Genomic DNA, 19,520 nt, shown 5'->3' with positions numbered 1-19,520 from the left:
TTTAAGACTTTGTTGTATGAAAACGTAAAGAAAGATCATCATAAAAAGTAATGACAGAACAGTACATACTAAATGAACTAAAAATATTTCCTAACTTTCAACTCATCTTCTAAATAGTTTCTTAGAAGTCTGTAGGCTTAATTTACTTAAGTATCTCCAAAAATTTTTAAGATAAATAAGGTCGTAGTGCTAGTTAAACAATGAACTTAAGTACCTTCTATGATTTTAGCAAACATACAGATTTCTGAGTGCTGCACGTGTTCAAAATATTGTGGAGTATACAAAAATGAGGAGCACAGCATCACTTTCCTCAATTCTAGCAACAACAGAAAGATAGCCCTAGATAGCACAGGAGGTACTGTCACTGAGGAAGAAGCATAGGGATTCCTTTTTGAGGGGAGGTGGGCCCCCTGACACGGGAACGCCCATGGTAGAGCCCTGATGCCTTCATGGTAGCTAGATACCGAACTGACAGGGCCAGAAGTCCTCCTACCCAGCGGGAAGACTGATCCTGCCAACTTCGCACGGCATCTCCAGTGTACACCCTAAGTGTATCTTATGCCTCAAAGCAAAGTAAGATTCAGAAAAATACAGGCCTAATATTTTATGTATCACTACCAATCGTGTTTGCCATTGGCTGTATCTCACTGGAAACTCAAGCTTTCTTTTCAGTTCACCTTCAACAGACCTAAGTTTTACTAAACTGATGTTGCAAAAATAAAGAATCCAATTATGTTATCTTCTGTTTTAATTTTAGTACATGAGAATATTTCATTACTTGATTTTATAGTTTTATAAATATAATTACCTTAATGAATCTAAATTATACTGTGTTAAAATCAATAATCAGGTTGCCTAGATTTACTGATGTATATCCTCACTCCTCTAAACATATTGCTGATAACACTGAAGGCATATTTTTCTGGAGTTTTATTCTACTACCTTGTCCCTCTGGTCCAAGTGTCCTTTATGGGTAATTTACCCATTATCTCCCTAAGAATAATCATCACAGATAAGAATCAAATAATTAAGGTGTTTTCTAGTATGATTTCATGACTTCATTTTAAAACTTAAAATGATTTTGAAGAACTTAAATAAAAAATATTTCTGACACTACTCTGGATATGTGGGAACACATCTGCAGGGCAAATAGCCACCTAGGCTATCCTCAACTTAGGAGCATTTATTTACTCTAACCCCAGCCATGGTCACTGTAAATGGCACTCGCCAAATACTCACTGTTGTTACTCTCTGGAGCACTCAGCTCTTACAGAAAATCTGCTGCCACCAGCCGGACTACAAACCCCAGAGGTCTATGTACTTTACAACAATTTCGCCAACTGCTGAAGCCAACACTGCTTTTTCAAAACAAGAACCTCTATGTTGTTTCATGGTTTGAGATACAGGCATACCTTGTTTTAACTGTGCTTCATAGACACTGTGTTTTTTACAAATTGAAGGTTTGTGGCAACTCTGTGGCAACAAGTCTATCGGTGCCACTTTCCCAATAGTATTATTTTCAGATTAATGCTGTTTTTAAATGTTTAATTATTTTTTTTAGACGTAATGCCACTGCACACCTAACAGACTACAGTATAGTGTAAACATAACTTTTATATGCACTGGGAAAACAAAAATTCACATGACTTGCTTTACTGCAATATTCTCTTCATTGTGGTGGTCTGGAGTCAAACCTGAGATATCACCAATGTATGCCTATACTCTATTTCCACTGCTGAGCCAAAAGAAAGTGAGCTTTTCTTCTACTGTCTTCTTTCAAATACAGAAAACCACCAGACATAACAATGAACACTTGCATATCATTACTGGGAGCAACTACTGTGGAAATAGGGAAGTCCATGACAAAAAGAGGTAAAGAATTCTTAAATACAGGCTCTTGGTTTCTTTGGCAATGTTAAGAGCTAGTTCTGCCAGGGAATAACTATCAGGGGCTAAACATAATTACCATTCCCAAAGGCTCTACTTCTTGCTACTGAGACCTCGCCAAGGTCAGCCAAGGCCATTAAGCCCTGTAACAATGTGAATCACCAGTAAGTAGAAGGAGCTGAAGGAATTCTCGCTTACGTGATCAAATGGGGTGGGAACAACAGGAATAAAGGAAAGTTTATTCTCATTGCTGGAAGAAAATATTATTAGCATTCAACAAATTCCATTAAAAAAAAGTTAACTCTACAAAATCTCATTACTTTCATAATTTAATGCATAAATATTTCTCAAAGCCAGTAATGAAGCTAGCTTGTGGTTCAGTATTACAAATAAAACAGCATTCAGAAGATAAAATATCAACTAAGAAAAAGTTAAAAGCATCATTTTGTAGATCCAGTTACAATATCCAAACATTTTTTTCTACTAGCGAAAACATGTCAAAGGAAATCTAAATTTTGGACAACTACAAAAAAACTCTGAAGAAAGATCAACTTTAAAACCAAAGGGACTCTGAAATATGTTTCTGATAGAAAAGAATTTAACATTAAGAATCAAGGCAGCTTTCTAAAGAATTTACATTACATTTGGAAGAATAAAAATTCATTAAATTACCTAGAACTGCCATCACTATGCCATGCTCTCTCTTCCTCTTCGGACGTTCCACCACTGACAGCAACAACTTCACCTTCCTAAGAGATAGTTAATACATATTTTATTGTATAGCTTTACAGAATAACATTCTATGATTACAGAAAATATCAGTGATATCTAACAGTATGAATCATATTAGGATATTTATATTAAAACCTGATTTAAGTTAGTTGTAAAACACAGGCCTCATATTTCTATACAAAAATTATTGAATGTATCCAAATATTAAGTGTATCCAAAGATAAAACACTTACTAATACTGGATTCAGAGCAATCTCTTGGGTGGATTAACATTTTTTAAAAAAGCCTCATAACACATCTTCTAGACTGGGTGATACCAAATTAATATTTGATATCAACTTTACTTCTTGGGCTTTTTTTAAAATTTAAGTTTTCTTTTTCTATAGATGCATTGAGAAACTTAAATTCAGGAACTTTTATGTTTTTATTATTATTATTAAAATAGCTTTATCATATAAAAAAAGGATATTCCAACTCAGGTATTATTTTATACAAATGGAGAGGATTAAAAACTACCCAAACACTCTGATTTCTCTTTAGTAAATATTCACTGGTTAACACAGGATACTACCTGTGAAGCCATTTTCTTTATAAAAATTGGTTTTTTTTGGGGGGGGGCACAAAATCTTGCTCCAATAAAAATACCAGCTCACATTAATTAAGCTTTTAGTATATGTCAGAAACTGTTCTAAGCACTTTGTATATATCATCCCATTTGATCTAGACAAACAGTGCTGGTGATAAGAATCAGTCATTTAAATAAAAGAAACTAAAGCTTAAACAGGCTAAGACATTTACTCAAGGCAGAACAATTAATAAGCAGCAAAGCCTATTTTGAACTCATGTCATTTTACTTCAAAGGTTAGACCCCACTCTACACAAGAACGGTTCAGTGTTACTAACTGCTGGGCACATCCAGATCATTTTTCACAAGGATAATGAAATGTATTTTTTTACTAATTAAATGTTATATCTTGGGGAGAAATTTCTTCCTCTTTTGATGGCTTAAAAATGAAGAATGTATTACATAACTATTCCACAGGGCTTTGAAAACTAGGCAAATATGAAAAGATCAAAATCCAGAGTAAATTTTATTTAGCAAATTTAATCTTTGCTCAATATAACTGAAAAAAAAAATCTAAACAAGTGATCTGATTATTCCCACTCTTAGTATATTACTTCTTTAAAGGGGGAGAACAGAAACATAATTCTACATTCCAAATACAAAATAAAAAGGTACTATATGGAAGTACAAATTATTTGAACCAAAAACCCAGGATTCTTTCTTTTTTTTTTTTTGCAGTATGCGGGCCTCTCACTGTTGTGGCCTCTCCCGTTGCAGAGCACAGGCTCCGGACGCGCAGGCTCAGCGGCCATGGCTCATGGGCCTAGCCGCTCCGCGGCATGTGGGATCTTCCCGGACCGGGGCACGAACCCATGTCCCCTGCATCGGCAGGCGGACTCTCAACCACTGCGCCACCAAGGAAGCCCGGATTCTTTCATTTTTAACTAATATATTGTGCCAAAGGTGATATTCTTTTCTTATTATTCTCCTCTACAAATTTAAGGCATAAACAAATTAGTTTTGAAGACAAATCAAAGAATTAGTAGAATTTTCTTACGTAACAGACGTACCTGGAAATACATTTTGAGCTGAATTAATATTTTTAAAATTTTATAGAAACTTAATATTTAAAAGAGTAATATTATAAATCTTTCAAAAATAAATATTTTATAATGCAAATAGATAGCACACATATATTTTACATTCTGTGGCATATCTAAATTGTTATGTGTCAAGTTTATATAATGAGTATATTTTATCTTTTTTTGCCAGATTAATATATTGTTTTGTTCTGGCCATACAAGGATCTGAAAACACTGGAGACTTACTTTTAAATTATGGTTAGAATACTCTCGATTTGTGCTAATATTGCCCTGTCCATAGAGAATATATGTGGAGAATCCCCACACGTGTCTAACACTGCAAAACGTAACATGACTTCAAAAATGTGTAGCTGTCAACATCTCAGATCATAGAGTCTCTGACTTAACTGTGAGTGAAGGGGTAATAGGGAGAGTGCGACAGGGGAAGGAAGACCATTGTAATTGCTAAATAAGACTGATCTGTGACTGCAAATGGATTCCCTTCGCTGAAAGAATATATAATTTAGTAGGGACAATGATATTTATGGAAATAATTATACATAAGGAATATTTTAAAAATTTACATTGAGAAAGCTATAAATTGGTACAGAGATTAAAAACTAACCAAAATTGTCAAATGTCTATTGATCAGTTATAGTTACAGACTAGAGCTTCATGGTACCATTTCAAAAACTTGGTTTTGGAGTGAAAGGAACGTACGTTTAATCCCTGCTCTACCATTTAATAGTTAGGTAAATGTGTAATCTAAACATCTTTGAACTTCAGAGCCCTCAAAATGGGAATAATTAATTCACATGCATTTGTTTTGTGGACTTGAGGTTATGAATATCTGTGCCATGCCCAGAACACACACTACGGTCCTACAACTATCACTATCATTTTAAGACCTAGACAAACCATGTTTGAGCTACATCTCTAAATATAACAATGAATGCAAAGAATAAAAGTTACATTAAAAAAAACAAGTAAAAATGGAAACAGAAATCTATGAGTGTGCTGAGCTCTCACATCTGAAGAACTAGTGCCATTTTCTATCTCTTCTGAAGGTCTGGGAGTCTCTTCCAATGCAGATCTCGTACGATAATTGTGTTGGTTTGCTTGCTGCTTTTTGGATTCTCCAAGATCCAGGAAATGTTCATGAGTATGATTCTGGAAAAAAGTAAATTAAATTTATCTGGAGTATGCTTAAAGAACACCTTTTACTTTAAAAGTTGTATTTTTTTTTTTTTTTGCGGTACGCGGGCCTCTCACTGTTGTGGCCTCTCCCATTGCGGAGCACAGGCTCCGGACACGCAGGCTCAGCGGCCATGGCTCACGGGCCCAGCCGCTCCGCAGCATATGGGATCTTCCCGGACCGGGGCACGAACCTGCGTCCCCTGCATCAGCAGGCGGACTCTCAACCACTGCGCCACCAGGGAAGCCCTAAAAGTTGTATTTTTTAATGATAAAAAACCCATTCATATTTAAGATATCCCATAAGTAGACTAAACTATAGTACCAGCTCAAATATCTTAACATTAAGTTAAAACACAGGTTTATGATATGTTGAAATTCACTTGCTGATTGACAGCTTATAAAAACTTTTTTTTTCTGATGAGGATTCATAATAACAGACTAAGCCTAACACTGAACTCTCCTGTACCTACGCCAAACCTATAGAACAGATATAAGAAAGAGGACCACAGACTGGGAGGCATACATAATAAGGCAGAGGCAAACTAGAAAACAAAATGGTGATCACAAAGCTAACCAATCACTATGAGACTTGGACACCAGGTGACTAGCTCTCTTCTGCTGCAGGCAAATGGGAGAAAAAAGTCTTCTTCAGCAGATGAGAAAACAACTAAGACTGATCAAAATAACTGAAAGTCCAACATGATTACATGATGGAAAAAACTAAACAAAAAGAAGAATTTACACCTGAAAAAAAAACCCCAACTTGTGAATATAAAAAAATAGAAGGAAAATACTAAAAATTACCTGTGAAAAAAGAGAATGACATCAGACTTATATATACAAGATATCATGCAATAAATCATACAATAAGAAAAAGGAACACTATCTTTGAAGTGTGGACAGAAAATAATTTTGAACCTATTAGTTATATCCTCAGTCCTTTGAACCTATAGTTATATCCTCACTTTTTTTTTTTCTCTCTTCTCATTAACTTTGTTTTAATGGATCTCAAAATTTTGTGACAGATTTCTGGTCAAGTTGTTTCTATTAAAAAGTACTGATTTAAAAACTAGTAAGTTAAAACTGCCACATACAGAAAAACAAATGGTCCACAAAACATTCTCTGCTTCTTCAAGGTTTTATGATGCATTGTTATCAATCAGTCTTTTACTATTCAGCTTAAATGGCTGATCGAGACAAACAGTCCTGAGACAGTTCTTCCACCACTGGTTAAGACTGGGGTGCCCGGTACTGGCGATAATATTCATTTAGCCTTCTGAGCCTTCTGGGCAGACGTGGTGACCTTGCCAGCTCCAGCTGCCTTCTTGTCCACTGATCTGACGACACCGATAGCAACTGCCTGTCTCATGTCACGAACAGCAAAGTGACAGTCAGAGGAGCTCTCAACACACAAGGGGGCTTGCCAGGAACCTATCAACGGCAGGCAGCACCACCACCTTTCAAGAATTTGAGGCCATCTTCCAGAAGCCCCTTCCCAGAACAGTGACCAATCTTCTCCTTCAGGTCAGCAACCTTGCAAGCTGTGTGAGCTGAGCTGTGGTACAATCCAGAACGGGTGCACAGCCAGCACTGACTTAGCTTGGATGGCTCAGGATAATCATTTGAGCTGTGAAGCTGGCTGCTTCCATCATTCATGGGTTATTTTTGCTGTCAAGAACCACAAAGCTATTATGGCTAGCAGCTCTGACAGACACGTTCTTGACACTGAGGTCTACATTGTCTCAGAAGAGCTTCACCCAAGGCTTCACGTGCACTTCAACAGACTGTTTTTTTTTTTTAAACTTCAGCTGTAATGACGACTGAAGCAAAGGTGATCACATGCCAGATTTGAGAACCCCAATCTGCAACTGGCCCACAGGGACAGTACCAATACTACCCGGAGGGGCAGGCACCAAGGGCTTGTCCATTAGACAAGTCGGTGGCAGGATGCCATTCAGAGTTTTAAAGCAGCATGGTTCCACTGGCAGTGCCATCCTTACGGGTGACTTTCCATCCCTTGAACCCCGCACGTTAGCACTTGGCTCCAGCACGTTGTCACCATTCCAGTAAGAAATCAGCAAAAACATGACTGTGTTGGGGTTGTAGACAATTTTCCTAATGTGGGTGTTGATTCTTTAATTTCCTCTTAACTCTTCTGGCTGTAGGGTGCTCAGTAGAATCCATTTTGTTAACAACAAACAAAAAGTGTAATATCAGTCAAATTAAAGTTCATGTGGTTCCCTTTTTCTCTCCAGAAACTTTCAGAATACTCTCTGTTTTAGATATTTTCAAATCTTACTATAATGTGCTTAATTGAGGTTTTAAATTTTTTAATTTTGTATTCTTTTTTTCCTTATTCTAAGTTGGCATGCTATGCATTTGCTCAGCTAGAGATTAATTCTAGGAAATTCTGGATCATTTTTCCAACTCTTTTCTCCCTCTGTATATTTTTTCTTCTTTGAAGACTCTTACCAAATAAAGCTTTTTTTTTTTTTACTATGTACTTCTAATCTCTCTGTGTATACAACATACACATTACATAAACATACACATATGTTTTTCACATTTCCCTCATTCTCTCCATCAATTTATCCCTTGTTGATGCATTCTGAAGAGTTCTTCAACTTGACATTCCAGCTTGTTAACTTATTTCTCAGTGTTTTGTATTCCTCTATTCAACCCATCCATTGAGTTCTCCATTTCAAAGACAAGATGTTTCATCCCAATTTCTCCAACAGAACCCTCTCCAAAACAGCTTGCTGCTACATCATGTTTCCAATATCCTCTCTTATCTCTCTCAGAATAATATGCTGTGTTGAATATCTGAGTATGTTTGGCTCTGGTTTCACAAGTGTATTGGGTGGCACTTGGGAAGGGAGGGAAAAAGAAAAAATCTAGGTATTGCCCTGTCTCCTAAAAAAGATTCTGTATGTGTATGGGGGGATGGGGCTGTGTACCTCAAGACCTATAATACTGCAAACCTGAGTTCAACCAGTCTCTGTCTCTCCATCACCTCTACTCTCCAGTTCCCTCCCCACAGTCTTGTCACTTCTTCCCTGCACTTTACCTCTACTCTTGCTGGGGCTGTTAACTTGTAAAAGCCAACTGAAATAAAAGACATTTTCACATACAAGGATACAAGATTTACTCCACACAGATTCTCTCTAAAAGAATTACTGAAGGGTTCTGTAATTTTGCAAAAATTTGGGAAAATATGTAAAAAAGGAAATAATATTCAACTATAATCTCATAAGCTTTGAGTAATTTATTGTTAAGAATGTAATGGATCTTGCTTCTTTCATTTAAATATTATTTATCTACACAAATCTATTTCATTAAAAATTGCTTTTTTTCCATTTTGTAAAGCTTTATCCACAATTTTGCATTTCATTAGAATAAATTCCAAGTCAAAGAACATGTTTTTAATGCCTTAATATATAATGTGTAAGAAAAAGCTGGTTGTCAACCAACATCTGTTCCCCGCTTCTTGCACAGAAAATGAAATTTTCATTGTCAGAATTTCATGTGACTAAATTCTGGTCAATGGGATATCTGGCACAATGTTGCAGAACAACTTCAAAAAACCTTCCTCAGGAGAGCATATGTATGTACCCTCTGAACCTTCCTCACTGATATGATCTTCCATCTTGCAGCCTTATATGAAAATGCTGACATCTTGAGGCATGAAGTCAAATTCAAACATAAGAAAATCAGAAATATTTAAAGAGCTTCAGTTCTCAACACAGAGGGCATCAAACCAGATCTTGACCACCTACCGAGGCTTTTAAATCTGAGAGAAATACATTTCCCTCAAGGGGAATAAATAAATATTTAAGAGAAATTAAGTAAATTTAAGGCACTGTAATTTGGGGACCAAACCTATTATCAAAAATCAACTTTATAATTGCTTTCTAACCAGTTTTTTTTGTATTAATTTATACAACCCCCCTGCACAGTTAGTACCCTCTACTATTAGAGGAAAAAAAATAATGCAACTCTGAGATGAAAGGTAGCATCTCATAACTTGTACATCTGTGATTATCAACAGGAGGTGCTTTCAAACCTTTCTCCAGTCTCATAAAATTTGAAAAACAAATGTTTTTTGTATGTTATAAACACTACTGTCCCACTTGCTTTTTTTCACTTAACAAATACATCATGAACATTTCTCCAAGGCAACGGAGTGAGCTCTAACTCATTTCTTTAAAAAGCTGTAGAGTATTCCATGGGTATATATATGTCATGACATCCTTCCTACCTTTCGTCCACCAATAAACACTGAAGTTATTCCAGTTTTTGCCACCAGAGACACTATAAATATCTGCATGCACACACACGTATATACATTCACATCAATTCTTTTCTTTCTAAAAAATAGTCTTCGAAGTACCACTACTGGATTAAAAGATAAGCACATCCTTTTAGTTTTTACAGATATTACCATATTCCATCCATAAAAGTGGCAGCCAATAGAAGCTCACAATCATTATATGAATTATGTCCCCACATCCTTGGATTCAGAGCAAAGGATACCAAAAAAAGGGTATGCTTTCCAGCCACCATGAAAAAAACCACCACCACCACCAACAACAAAAACCTAAAAATGAAAAGATTACTTCAGATTATACTAACAGAAACTGTAGCAGTGTAGGGTCCTACTGATGCCAAGGTATGATACCCTTAGTAAAGGAAAACATAAAATAATTGCAAAGGACTACTTGAGTCCTTTGAAGAGTCACAAAACAGAAAAGGTAGCTGTAATAAAGGAAACTACTTTAGAAGGTCTGAGGAACTCAAATAAGAGGAAGGAGCACAAAGCTGGGTCTAGAGACCCGTCAACCCTTGACACTCAAGAAGGTTAAGTACATATCTCTCCCAGATTAGGGCATAACCAGTTGAAATCCACTGGACTGAAAAGTTTTTCCAGAGTAGGATGACAGACAAACCAACAGGGCAAACTAGTAGGGACAATTTACCTATCTTAATGGAGAAAATGAGAACTATTATTTATAGCAGCACAGCTGTCTTAATTACCTGCAATAACAAATAGGTGCAAAACAGTAAAAAAAAAAAAAAAAAAAAAAGTGTAGGACAAAAAAAAAACCAGAACACTGTTTTACAGTGTGCCACCAATGGCAGAACTAAAAAAAAGATCTTGCTTAGGCTTAAGGTGTAATTTATTAGATTTAACAGGCATATTACAATTGGCATTTGGGGAAAAGGTATGCTAGAAAGTAGGAAATGTATATTAAAGATTTAAAGATAATCCAAAGATAATCGAGAATTAGCTATGTTAACTTTATTTCATTAGTTAAATATCCTATCTATAATATTAACATGTTTAATTACAAACAGGCCTTTAATTACAAAATAGTCACTGTACTTATGAAGCAAATATTAAACATCAAAGTAATTACTATTTACCTTGGAGACAGTGGGCATTTTATTCTCTTTTGGAACTGTGAAGTGTTTTCTTTTCTCTTCTGATCTGTAAGTCTTTATTTCTTCTTCTCCCTTCGCAGTTCTCCATTCTTCTTGCCTACTGAACGAGAATTAAAAGCCACATATAATCTGTAATGTTTATAACTGATTTCTCCCCAAAGGGAATGTTAGGTATCAGTGAGGGGATGTTACTCCTGATGCCTTCTTTTCAGATGAGGCATGTGATAAAGATTTCTGAGTTTAATTTCATAGATTGTGAGCTCTGGACATTGAGCATTAAATGACTGGAATACTGGAAAGACAGACTCTGTCCACTTGAACTAGATACTACTGTTTCTACTATAGTCTTTGGCAAATAAAGTTTTAGGATCTGGGAACACGGTTACTCTTAAGGTAACTGCTCCAAGGATTAAAAACAGAATTTATTTATTCTTCAAAACTTATGTCAGTGTTGGGCTTATGCTGTGATAATCTTATGTGCAATACAGATAGCTGGAATTTTAAAAAAAAAAAAAAAAAAAGGCACAACAGACCCTTGAGGTAGAACTAACATTAACTCCCGAAGCCCTGAAAGAACTACATTCTCTCCAGTGAAAGGCAGGTCAGGCTTCAGCCACTGAAAAAACTTCAACTCTATCCAGGTATCAAGCTGAATTTGAGCAACAGAAGTTTTGAGGAACATTAACTGTGAACTTTAACTTCATGGAACCTGGACTCACAAGGACAAGAGAATTCTTTAAAAATTTTAATTCCTTAAAACTTTAAGGTTTTTGAACTGGAAGGGTATTTAATCTCTGAACTTTAATTTTTCCCTGGAGATATCACAGTTGGAAGGGAGTTAATATTCGAACCTGGAAGAGCTCTATAATGTTGACATTTTATTACTTGGGTATACTTGGGTCATTTTATACTTAATTGCAGAATCTCTAATGAGGCTGGTCAAGATTCTGAATGGAAATGAGTGAACTTGAATCTTGTGAAAAGAATGCCCTTGGATTTAATTTTGTTTGTTAATTTGTTTTTTTTTTAATTAAACTTTTTTATTGAGATAACTGTAGGTTCACATACAGTTCTAAGAAATAATACAAAGAGGTTCCTTGTATCCTTTACCTAGCTTCCCCCAATGGTAATATCTTGCAAAACTATAGTACAACATCATAACCTGGATCTGGATATTGATACTACCCACTGATATTCAGAGCTCCCCAGTTTTACTTCCACTCATGTGTGTGTGTTTGTATTTAGTTCTGTCCGCGTTTATCACATGTGTACGTTTGTGTATCCATTGGCCCAGTGATACAGAAAGAACACTTCCATTACCACAAAGGTCCCTTGCGGTGCCCTTTTAATGATCATAGCCACCTTCTTCTCCTCCTCAGCCCTTCCTCTTCACAATGTCTAGCAACCACTAATCTGTTCTCCATCTCTATACTTTTGTCATTTCAAGAGTAGTCCACAAATGGATTAATACATAACCTTTGAGACTGGTTGCTCACCGTAATTCCCTGAAGATTCAATCAAGTTGTGTATCAACAGGTTGTTCCTGTTTAATGCAGTCTTATTCTATGGTGTGGATATACCATAGTTTGTTTAATCATACACCCACTGAAGGACATCTGGGTTGTTTCTAGGTTTTGGCTATTACGAATAAAGCTGCTACACATTTGTGTACAGGTTTTTGTGTGAAAATAAGTTTAATTTCTTTGGGATAAATCCCCAAACAGTGCAATCAATGGATCATATGACAGTCCTATGTTTAGGTTTTTAAAAAAATGCCAAAATGTTTTCTGGAGTGGCTGCACCATTTTACATTCCCACCAGCAATGCATGAGGGATCCAGTTTCTCCACACCCTTCCCAGCATTTGGTGCTGTCATTGTATTTCAGCCATTCTAATAGGTACATAGATTATTTCACTGAAGTTTTAATTTGCGTTTCACTAATGGCTAATGATGTTGAGTATCTTTTCATGTGCTTATTTGCCATCTGTATATACTCTTTGATGAAATGTCTGTTCATAGCTTTTGCCCAATTTTCTAATTGGATTGCTTTGTTTTCTGCTGACTTTTGAGAGTTCTTTATATATAATAGATATTAATCCTTTGTTGGCTATGGGATTGGATTTAATTTTAATGCAAAGCTCCAGGAAGGCCGAATACCCTTTGAAGTAATGGCCACAGCCTCGCTGGACCATACGCTCAATGGTCAAGCTCAAAGAAAGAGAGATAAAAAGGTGACAAATATCTGGAGAGAAACAAATCTTCCCCACTGTTCCATGTGCAGGGACCTCCACCACCAACGAGCAACCCACTCCTGGACACTTTTCACCTCCTTACTCATTCTTGACTAGGGGAGGAGGAGTGAACTAATTAATTAGGATGCTCTAGAAGGAAAATCCAGCTTAGCATGGCCCAGTTCTATGCCCTGTTTGCCATGTATACATTCTTCTCTGCACTTCAAAGAAGCAAACCAGCTGCCTCACAGGGAGAAATACCGTGGCCCAGTGGTACCTTTCGTTGGGGTTCAGTATTAGGAAGCACACGTTCATGCAGATAAAAGTCACGTTCTTCACAGCCGTATGAATAATAAAATATGCTCACTTCCTGTCTTACTCTTTTGTGTTATTTTTTACTCCTTTAGAACTATTTTTAAAATGATGGGTATTATTTATTGCACCCTCTTCAAACCTTAACATTAGAATTAAAAAGTAGACAGGAACACAGCTAAAGAACATCTGGATATATTTGTCATCAGATAAAGTTATGGTTCAAATTCAAGCTTTAGGTGTATAATCCTAAAACCTAACACAAATTTGAGTGTTGTCCAATCAAAAAAGCATAATATATATAAACATTCAGATTACAAATATTTTTAATCATATAATTACTCTTATCTTTTAAGAACTAGGAAATCCTAAAATCAAATTTGATCTTCCTATGTTTTTTGTTATAGTACAGTATTATAATATATAGTCAGTATTAGTTGGGGCTCATATGGACCTCATCCATGAGTATTTCATTAATAAAGAATCAAAAGGAATTGGATATAAACGTCCCTCATAGCAATGACCTTTAGAATAGGATTACATAAAATCAATACTTTTTAATTTACATATGTATACTTTTAAGTATAAAAAAGATTTAAAATTCTTATATAATCTATTACCAATAAATAATGTATTTTCACTATGCCTCTGAATGATGCGGTATGAATGATTCGTAAAATCCACAGAAAAATAAATTATAACAAACTATGAATGTGTTTTAAGATACAGTTAAACAAGACAAACTAAGATTTAAATATGCTACTCAGTAAAATCTCATATTTGTTCAAGCCAAATTTATAATTCCCCCCCCATTCACCTTAACACTCCCCCCATATCATTTACATGAATCATCCTAGAAAGGGACATATACTGAAATTTAACTTTTCTCCAGAGTCATGAATAGTTTAAAACATTAGCTCTGCAGATAAATTTAAAACAAATTAGAGCTAAAAAGGTACTCTGAAGACTGTAATTCAAAATGAATACAAACAACTGTGGTACATAAAAATTCATAATTCCCCTTCCTTACCTGGCTACACCAGCTGATAGCTCAGGTACTACCACCCTTCGACTCCAAGCTACAAGATCCCGCTCTGTGGCTATTTCACTTCTTGGTGCATTACTATGCATTTGCCGTACACCTTCGATTTGACCACTACGCCTTAGTCCTACATTAGGTGGTGAATGAACCTCTGAGGTAGAACTTGTAGAGCCTAAGTGAAAAAATTAATACAGTAAGTTCTATTTAGACACACTTCTCCATTAGCTTCTAACAGGAAACACACACACACCCACACCCACACACACACCCACACACACACACACACACACACACACACACACCCACACACACACACCCACACACACACACACACACACACACACACACACACACACACCCACCCAGGGGGAAAAATCCATACTGTCTTCCACATGAAACTTCATAGTGCTGTGGCAAATAATCAGTAAGTAAGTAAGTAAGTTCTATTTAGAGACACTTCTCCATTAGTTTCTAACAGGAAACACACACACACACACAAACACACCAGGGGGAAAAAATCCATACTGTCTTCCACATGAAACTTCATAGTGCTGTGGCAGATAATCACATCACCAAATTAGGAGCTAAACCACAAGCAAAAGCTTAATGAAAACAGAACATGGCTATTCAGTTGACTAGATAAGTTAATGAATCATGACTATGGACTGTTAAGCTCCAAAGATGTAAAACCTAATATTACTTAAAAAAAAATTGCCCACTGTGTATTTTTGGGAAAACTATATAAGAAGCAAAAACAGACACAAACCCAAGGACATTTATGGTTCATAAATTTTCTCTAAAGTTTAATAATATACAACATTAAGGATGGTGAGATGTTCGAGAATGTGGCTTTGAATGTATTCCATAAATTATTGAAAAAATTTATTTTTAACATTTTTCTAAATTATTCATGTTTATTATAGGAGATTTGGAAGAATATATACATTAATAAACTCATTGTCCATAGTGTGAAACCTTATATTAAGAATATTTTTTTAGGTCATTAAATATTCTTCAAAACCATGATCATTTTGGCAGCCTAATATTTCACATAATGGATTTACCATATTTGTTTAATTGCTTCTCTACTGCTGTAGGTTTAGACTGCTTCAATTTTTTAAATATTTCACTTAAGAATCACTGCTTACCTCTACTTAAACGGCTGGTATTACTGATACCTGCTTCACCAGAACGTCTCAGGTCTTGCTCCTGTTGTAGTCTTTGAATCATACTGTCCAGTGGGCTGATCTCCTGGTTTGCTTGCTGACTTAAAACTTGGTTCAGTCCTATGTAAACCACAAAAATGCTAAGGATATTTCAAACCATGTTACTTACCAACCTCACTTTGAGTCCATAATTAAACATTAATTTTGCTTGAGTAAAAGACCTAAAATGAGCAACTGTGAATGACGGGAAAGAGAGAGAGAAAAAAAAAGGAAACATGCCCCCTTCAATCTTCATTAAAAATAACGATAATGATGATGACATAACTTTTACTTAGTGTTTACCATGATTCAGGTACTCATATAATCATTACAACACCACAATCCCATGGGTATTATTAATTCTATTTTATAGATAAGAAAATCAAAATAACTATTCAAAGTCATATATCTAGTAAGTGGCAAAAGAAGGATTTCATCTTAGATCTTCTTTTAAAAAAGGCAAATCTGATTACCCACTTTCTCAAAAAGCTTTACTGCTTTATTCAACAAATTCTTGAGTGCCCATTATGTATTAGGAACTACACCAAGAAACTGAGGATCCAGTGGTGAACAAGATACATCACGGTCCCTGACCATCAGGGAGCTAACATTCTAATGGGGAAACTGAATGATAAACCCATACACAAATGAAGATTGGGAAAAAATGTTGTCAACATAAAGAAGGTGATGAGATAGAGAAAATGGGGAAGGAGAGAAATGGGAACTACCTATGGTGAGTCAGAAAAGTCAAAAGAGCCCACTTTGAAAAGCATTTGAGTGAGACTTGAAGAAAAAAAAGAATTAGTCACCCATGTGAAGAGCTAGAAATACACTCTGGACAGAAGGTAACAGCTAATACAAAAGCTCTGAAGTAGGGAGGAACTTGGTGTATTTTAACCCATCCTGCTTTTCCAACATCAATTCTCACCCACACCAGTGATATGAGACTACCTGACTCTTTTACTCTCGTAATAGGATATACACCTTTATGCTTTGGAGCTTTTGACCACTTCAAGTACAAATGTGATAAATGCTAACATCCTTCAAGCACCAAGAGAAATGGCATCTCCATATTTCCTATGTGAAATCTTTCCAGACTACCCCTGAAACACCTAATACAATGCTACGTAATAGCAAATGCTATGTAAATAGTTCCCTGCAAGTAGCAAATTCAAGTTTAGCTTTTTGGAACTTTCTGGGGTTTTCTTCCCGAATACCTTCTATACGGGGTTGGTTGACTCCACAGATGCTGAATCCAGGAATACGGAGGACTGACTGTGTACATACCTTAGTACTCAGCCCAATATAGAAAGGAAGCCCACTACTTATTAGTTCTTCAAAAGCATGAATTTTCTTATCCATCTTAATATTCTAATCCTAAATCTAGAACAATGCTAGGCATATAAAGATGCTCAATCCTGCTGAACAAATAAGAAAATGTTATGTTATGAGAGATATGAAAGGCATTGCCACAAGAGGAGAGAAAACAGCAATTAATATCGGGTATGTGGGAATGTAAGCAAGGACTTGATGCGATCAGACTTTTAGAGTGGGTTAGTAAGATACAAAGTATATTCTGAAATGAAGTAGTAGTAGTATGAAGGTATAAGAAAAGAGGAAATTACATGTATTAAGCACATAAGGTTATTTCATTTTATAAGAGAAAACTAAAATTCAATGAGATAAAATAACTTGACCAAGGTCACAAAGCTACAAAGTGGTAAAAGTGAACAGAGGTAAAAATTAAAATGCCTATGGACGCCTCTTTCCTGGTATACTGGTGAGAAAACATCTCATGTTTGAATCTGACACAGCTCAAGTTTACAACTGAGAAAACATTTAAAGTGTATTGTTCAGTGTAGATATAACAAAACTGCACTCAAACCAACTTATTACAATATCCAACATGTATGTTTACCTAACTCTATTTCCCCAAATAAATTTTACTACAGATCCAGATTTGAAAATAGAAACATAATTAGAAATGATGCTAAAATTTTTTCAAAAAGTATTTTTCTTTTGTTCTATTTTTGTACCTGGCAAGTCTAAAATAACGAAGGAAATGATATTTACCCTGAATTCTGTGAGCTACTAGAACACTTAAAAATTCTGTGACTCACTGTGAAGCCATAATTATTGCTCTGGGTTCTCTTGTAGCCCAATACTATAACTGGTGTCTATTTCATTTTCAAGATCAAGTCCACTTGTTACTCTAAGGGCAGCTTGGCATGGAAGAAAGAACAATGGACTGGGAGTCAGAGCTGGATGTGAGTCCCTACGATTCCGTGTACTTTAACTTGAACAAGACATAATGTTGTTAAATTTTCATTTTCTCAATTTGTAGAATTGGGACACCACAGATAGAAGGATTAAATGAGTGTTATTTATGAAAGCCCTTTAAAAACTGTTAAATGAAGGGAAGAATAATCACGATAATTAAATAGCACTGATATTTTAATAAATGAGTCCTTTTCTTATTTCCCTGTGCCTGAAATCCCAGCCTAGGTACCTGACTAGACATGGGAAAGATCTGATTCTTGCCAGTTCCCCACTAAGGGAATGAAGACATTTATCTTAATTTCAGTCCTATGACCAAGACTTCTCTAACAATTGTGAATTCTCTAATCTGAATGCCTGCCTAGATTTCTCAAATCCTGCCTTTTCTTGGATTGAGTTCATGCTGTGTCCACGTACTGAAACATTTTAGTTTCACATACTCTAGATTCTTTATTATAATTTCACATGCCCAACCCTTTAAGAAAATAAGAGATGATTGATTTTTCTGTGCTGCTTACAGATTCTAAATTCATTATTTAAAAGTTAACTCATTATATATTACATCCCATAATGTCCTTCATATCTACTTAGAAGTTTTGTCCATTTATGCTAGTTGAGAACCTAAACTGTTTTCATAAACATTTTTCTAGTCTAAAATATAACAAAGATTCATAATTGCAAAACTGGTTTAACTTTCTTTACAGTCCTTCCATTTATTTTCACTTAATAAATTAGTGCTGTTCTTCTTGCCAAAAGCAGGGAAGAAGCCTGTAGACCTTGTCTCCATTTCAACTCCCATTCGATTCTTCAACTAATTCAACTTTCACCCTCCATTACTTCACCCTCCAAAACAGCAACACTTTTCATTCCTATCTTAAATTTCTTAAACTTTTAAAAGTTGATCACTTCTTAAAACAATCGTTAACGTGAACAGGCTATCTAGTCTTTTATTTATTTTTAATATTTATTTATTTATTTGGCTGTGCCAGGTCTTAGTTGCGGCATGCAGGATGGGATCTTCGTTTGTCGCATGCAGGAGCTTTCAGTTGCCACATGCGAACTCTTAGTTGTGGCATGTGGGATCTAATTCCCTGACCAGGGATTGAACCCAGGCCCCCTGCATTGGGAACGCAGAGTCTTAGCCACTGGATCACCAGGGAAGTCCCCTAGGCTATCTAGTCTTATTCTCTCTCTCACATCATACTATTATTTGCTTTAATAATTATTCATAATTTTTAACTATGTATTTGTTTATAACTGTTTACTAATCTAACTCACTCCACGAGAGCAAGGATTGCATTTGTTTAGTTCACTGCTGAATACCACAGCTTAGCAAGTGTCAGTGACAGAGGAGATTCACAATGTATGTTACTGAATGAATAAATAAATGAACTGACTCATCTCATACCAAATATAGACTTACCCTATTAGTCCTCAGAAGGTTATAAATAGATATAGACCAAAATTATTGCTTTAAACCTCCAATGCTTCTTAACTGTCTTGCAATACTTAAGCATTATTCAAAGAACTTTAAAGAATTATAAAAA

At 35.7% G+C, this 19,520-nt stretch overlaps 1 protein-coding gene across 4 annotated transcripts in view; it reads right to left on the bottom strand.

Annotated features, from left to right (window-relative positions):
• Positions 1-19,520, bottom strand: part of PHIP (pleckstrin homology domain interacting protein) — a 127,160-nt gene that overhangs the window by 37,465 nt on the left and 70,175 nt on the right. For 3 of the 4 annotated variants that reach the window (XM_060168418.1, XM_060168420.1, XM_060168421.1), the window contains 5 exons: positions 15,640-15,777; positions 14,480-14,663; positions 10,888-11,005; positions 5,296-5,436; positions 2,560-2,636 (listed from right to left, as the gene is read on the bottom strand). In XM_060168418.1, coding sequence (XP_060024401.1) covers positions 2,560-2,636; positions 5,296-5,436; positions 10,888-11,005; positions 14,480-14,663; positions 15,640-15,777 — 658 coding nt within the window. The remainder of the gene's footprint in view (positions 1-2,559; positions 2,637-5,295; positions 5,437-10,887; positions 11,006-14,479; positions 14,664-15,639; positions 15,778-19,520) is intronic. The other variant, XM_060168419.1, reaches the window with a different exon arrangement.

Source organism: Lagenorhynchus albirostris, chromosome 12 (genome assembly GCF_949774975.1).
Source record: "Lagenorhynchus albirostris chromosome 12, mLagAlb1.1, whole genome shotgun sequence".
In the NCBI taxonomy this organism is placed as follows: Eukaryota; Metazoa; Chordata; class Mammalia; order Artiodactyla; family Delphinidae; genus Lagenorhynchus; species Lagenorhynchus albirostris.
This window is presented reverse-complemented; position numbering and strand designations above follow the sequence as displayed.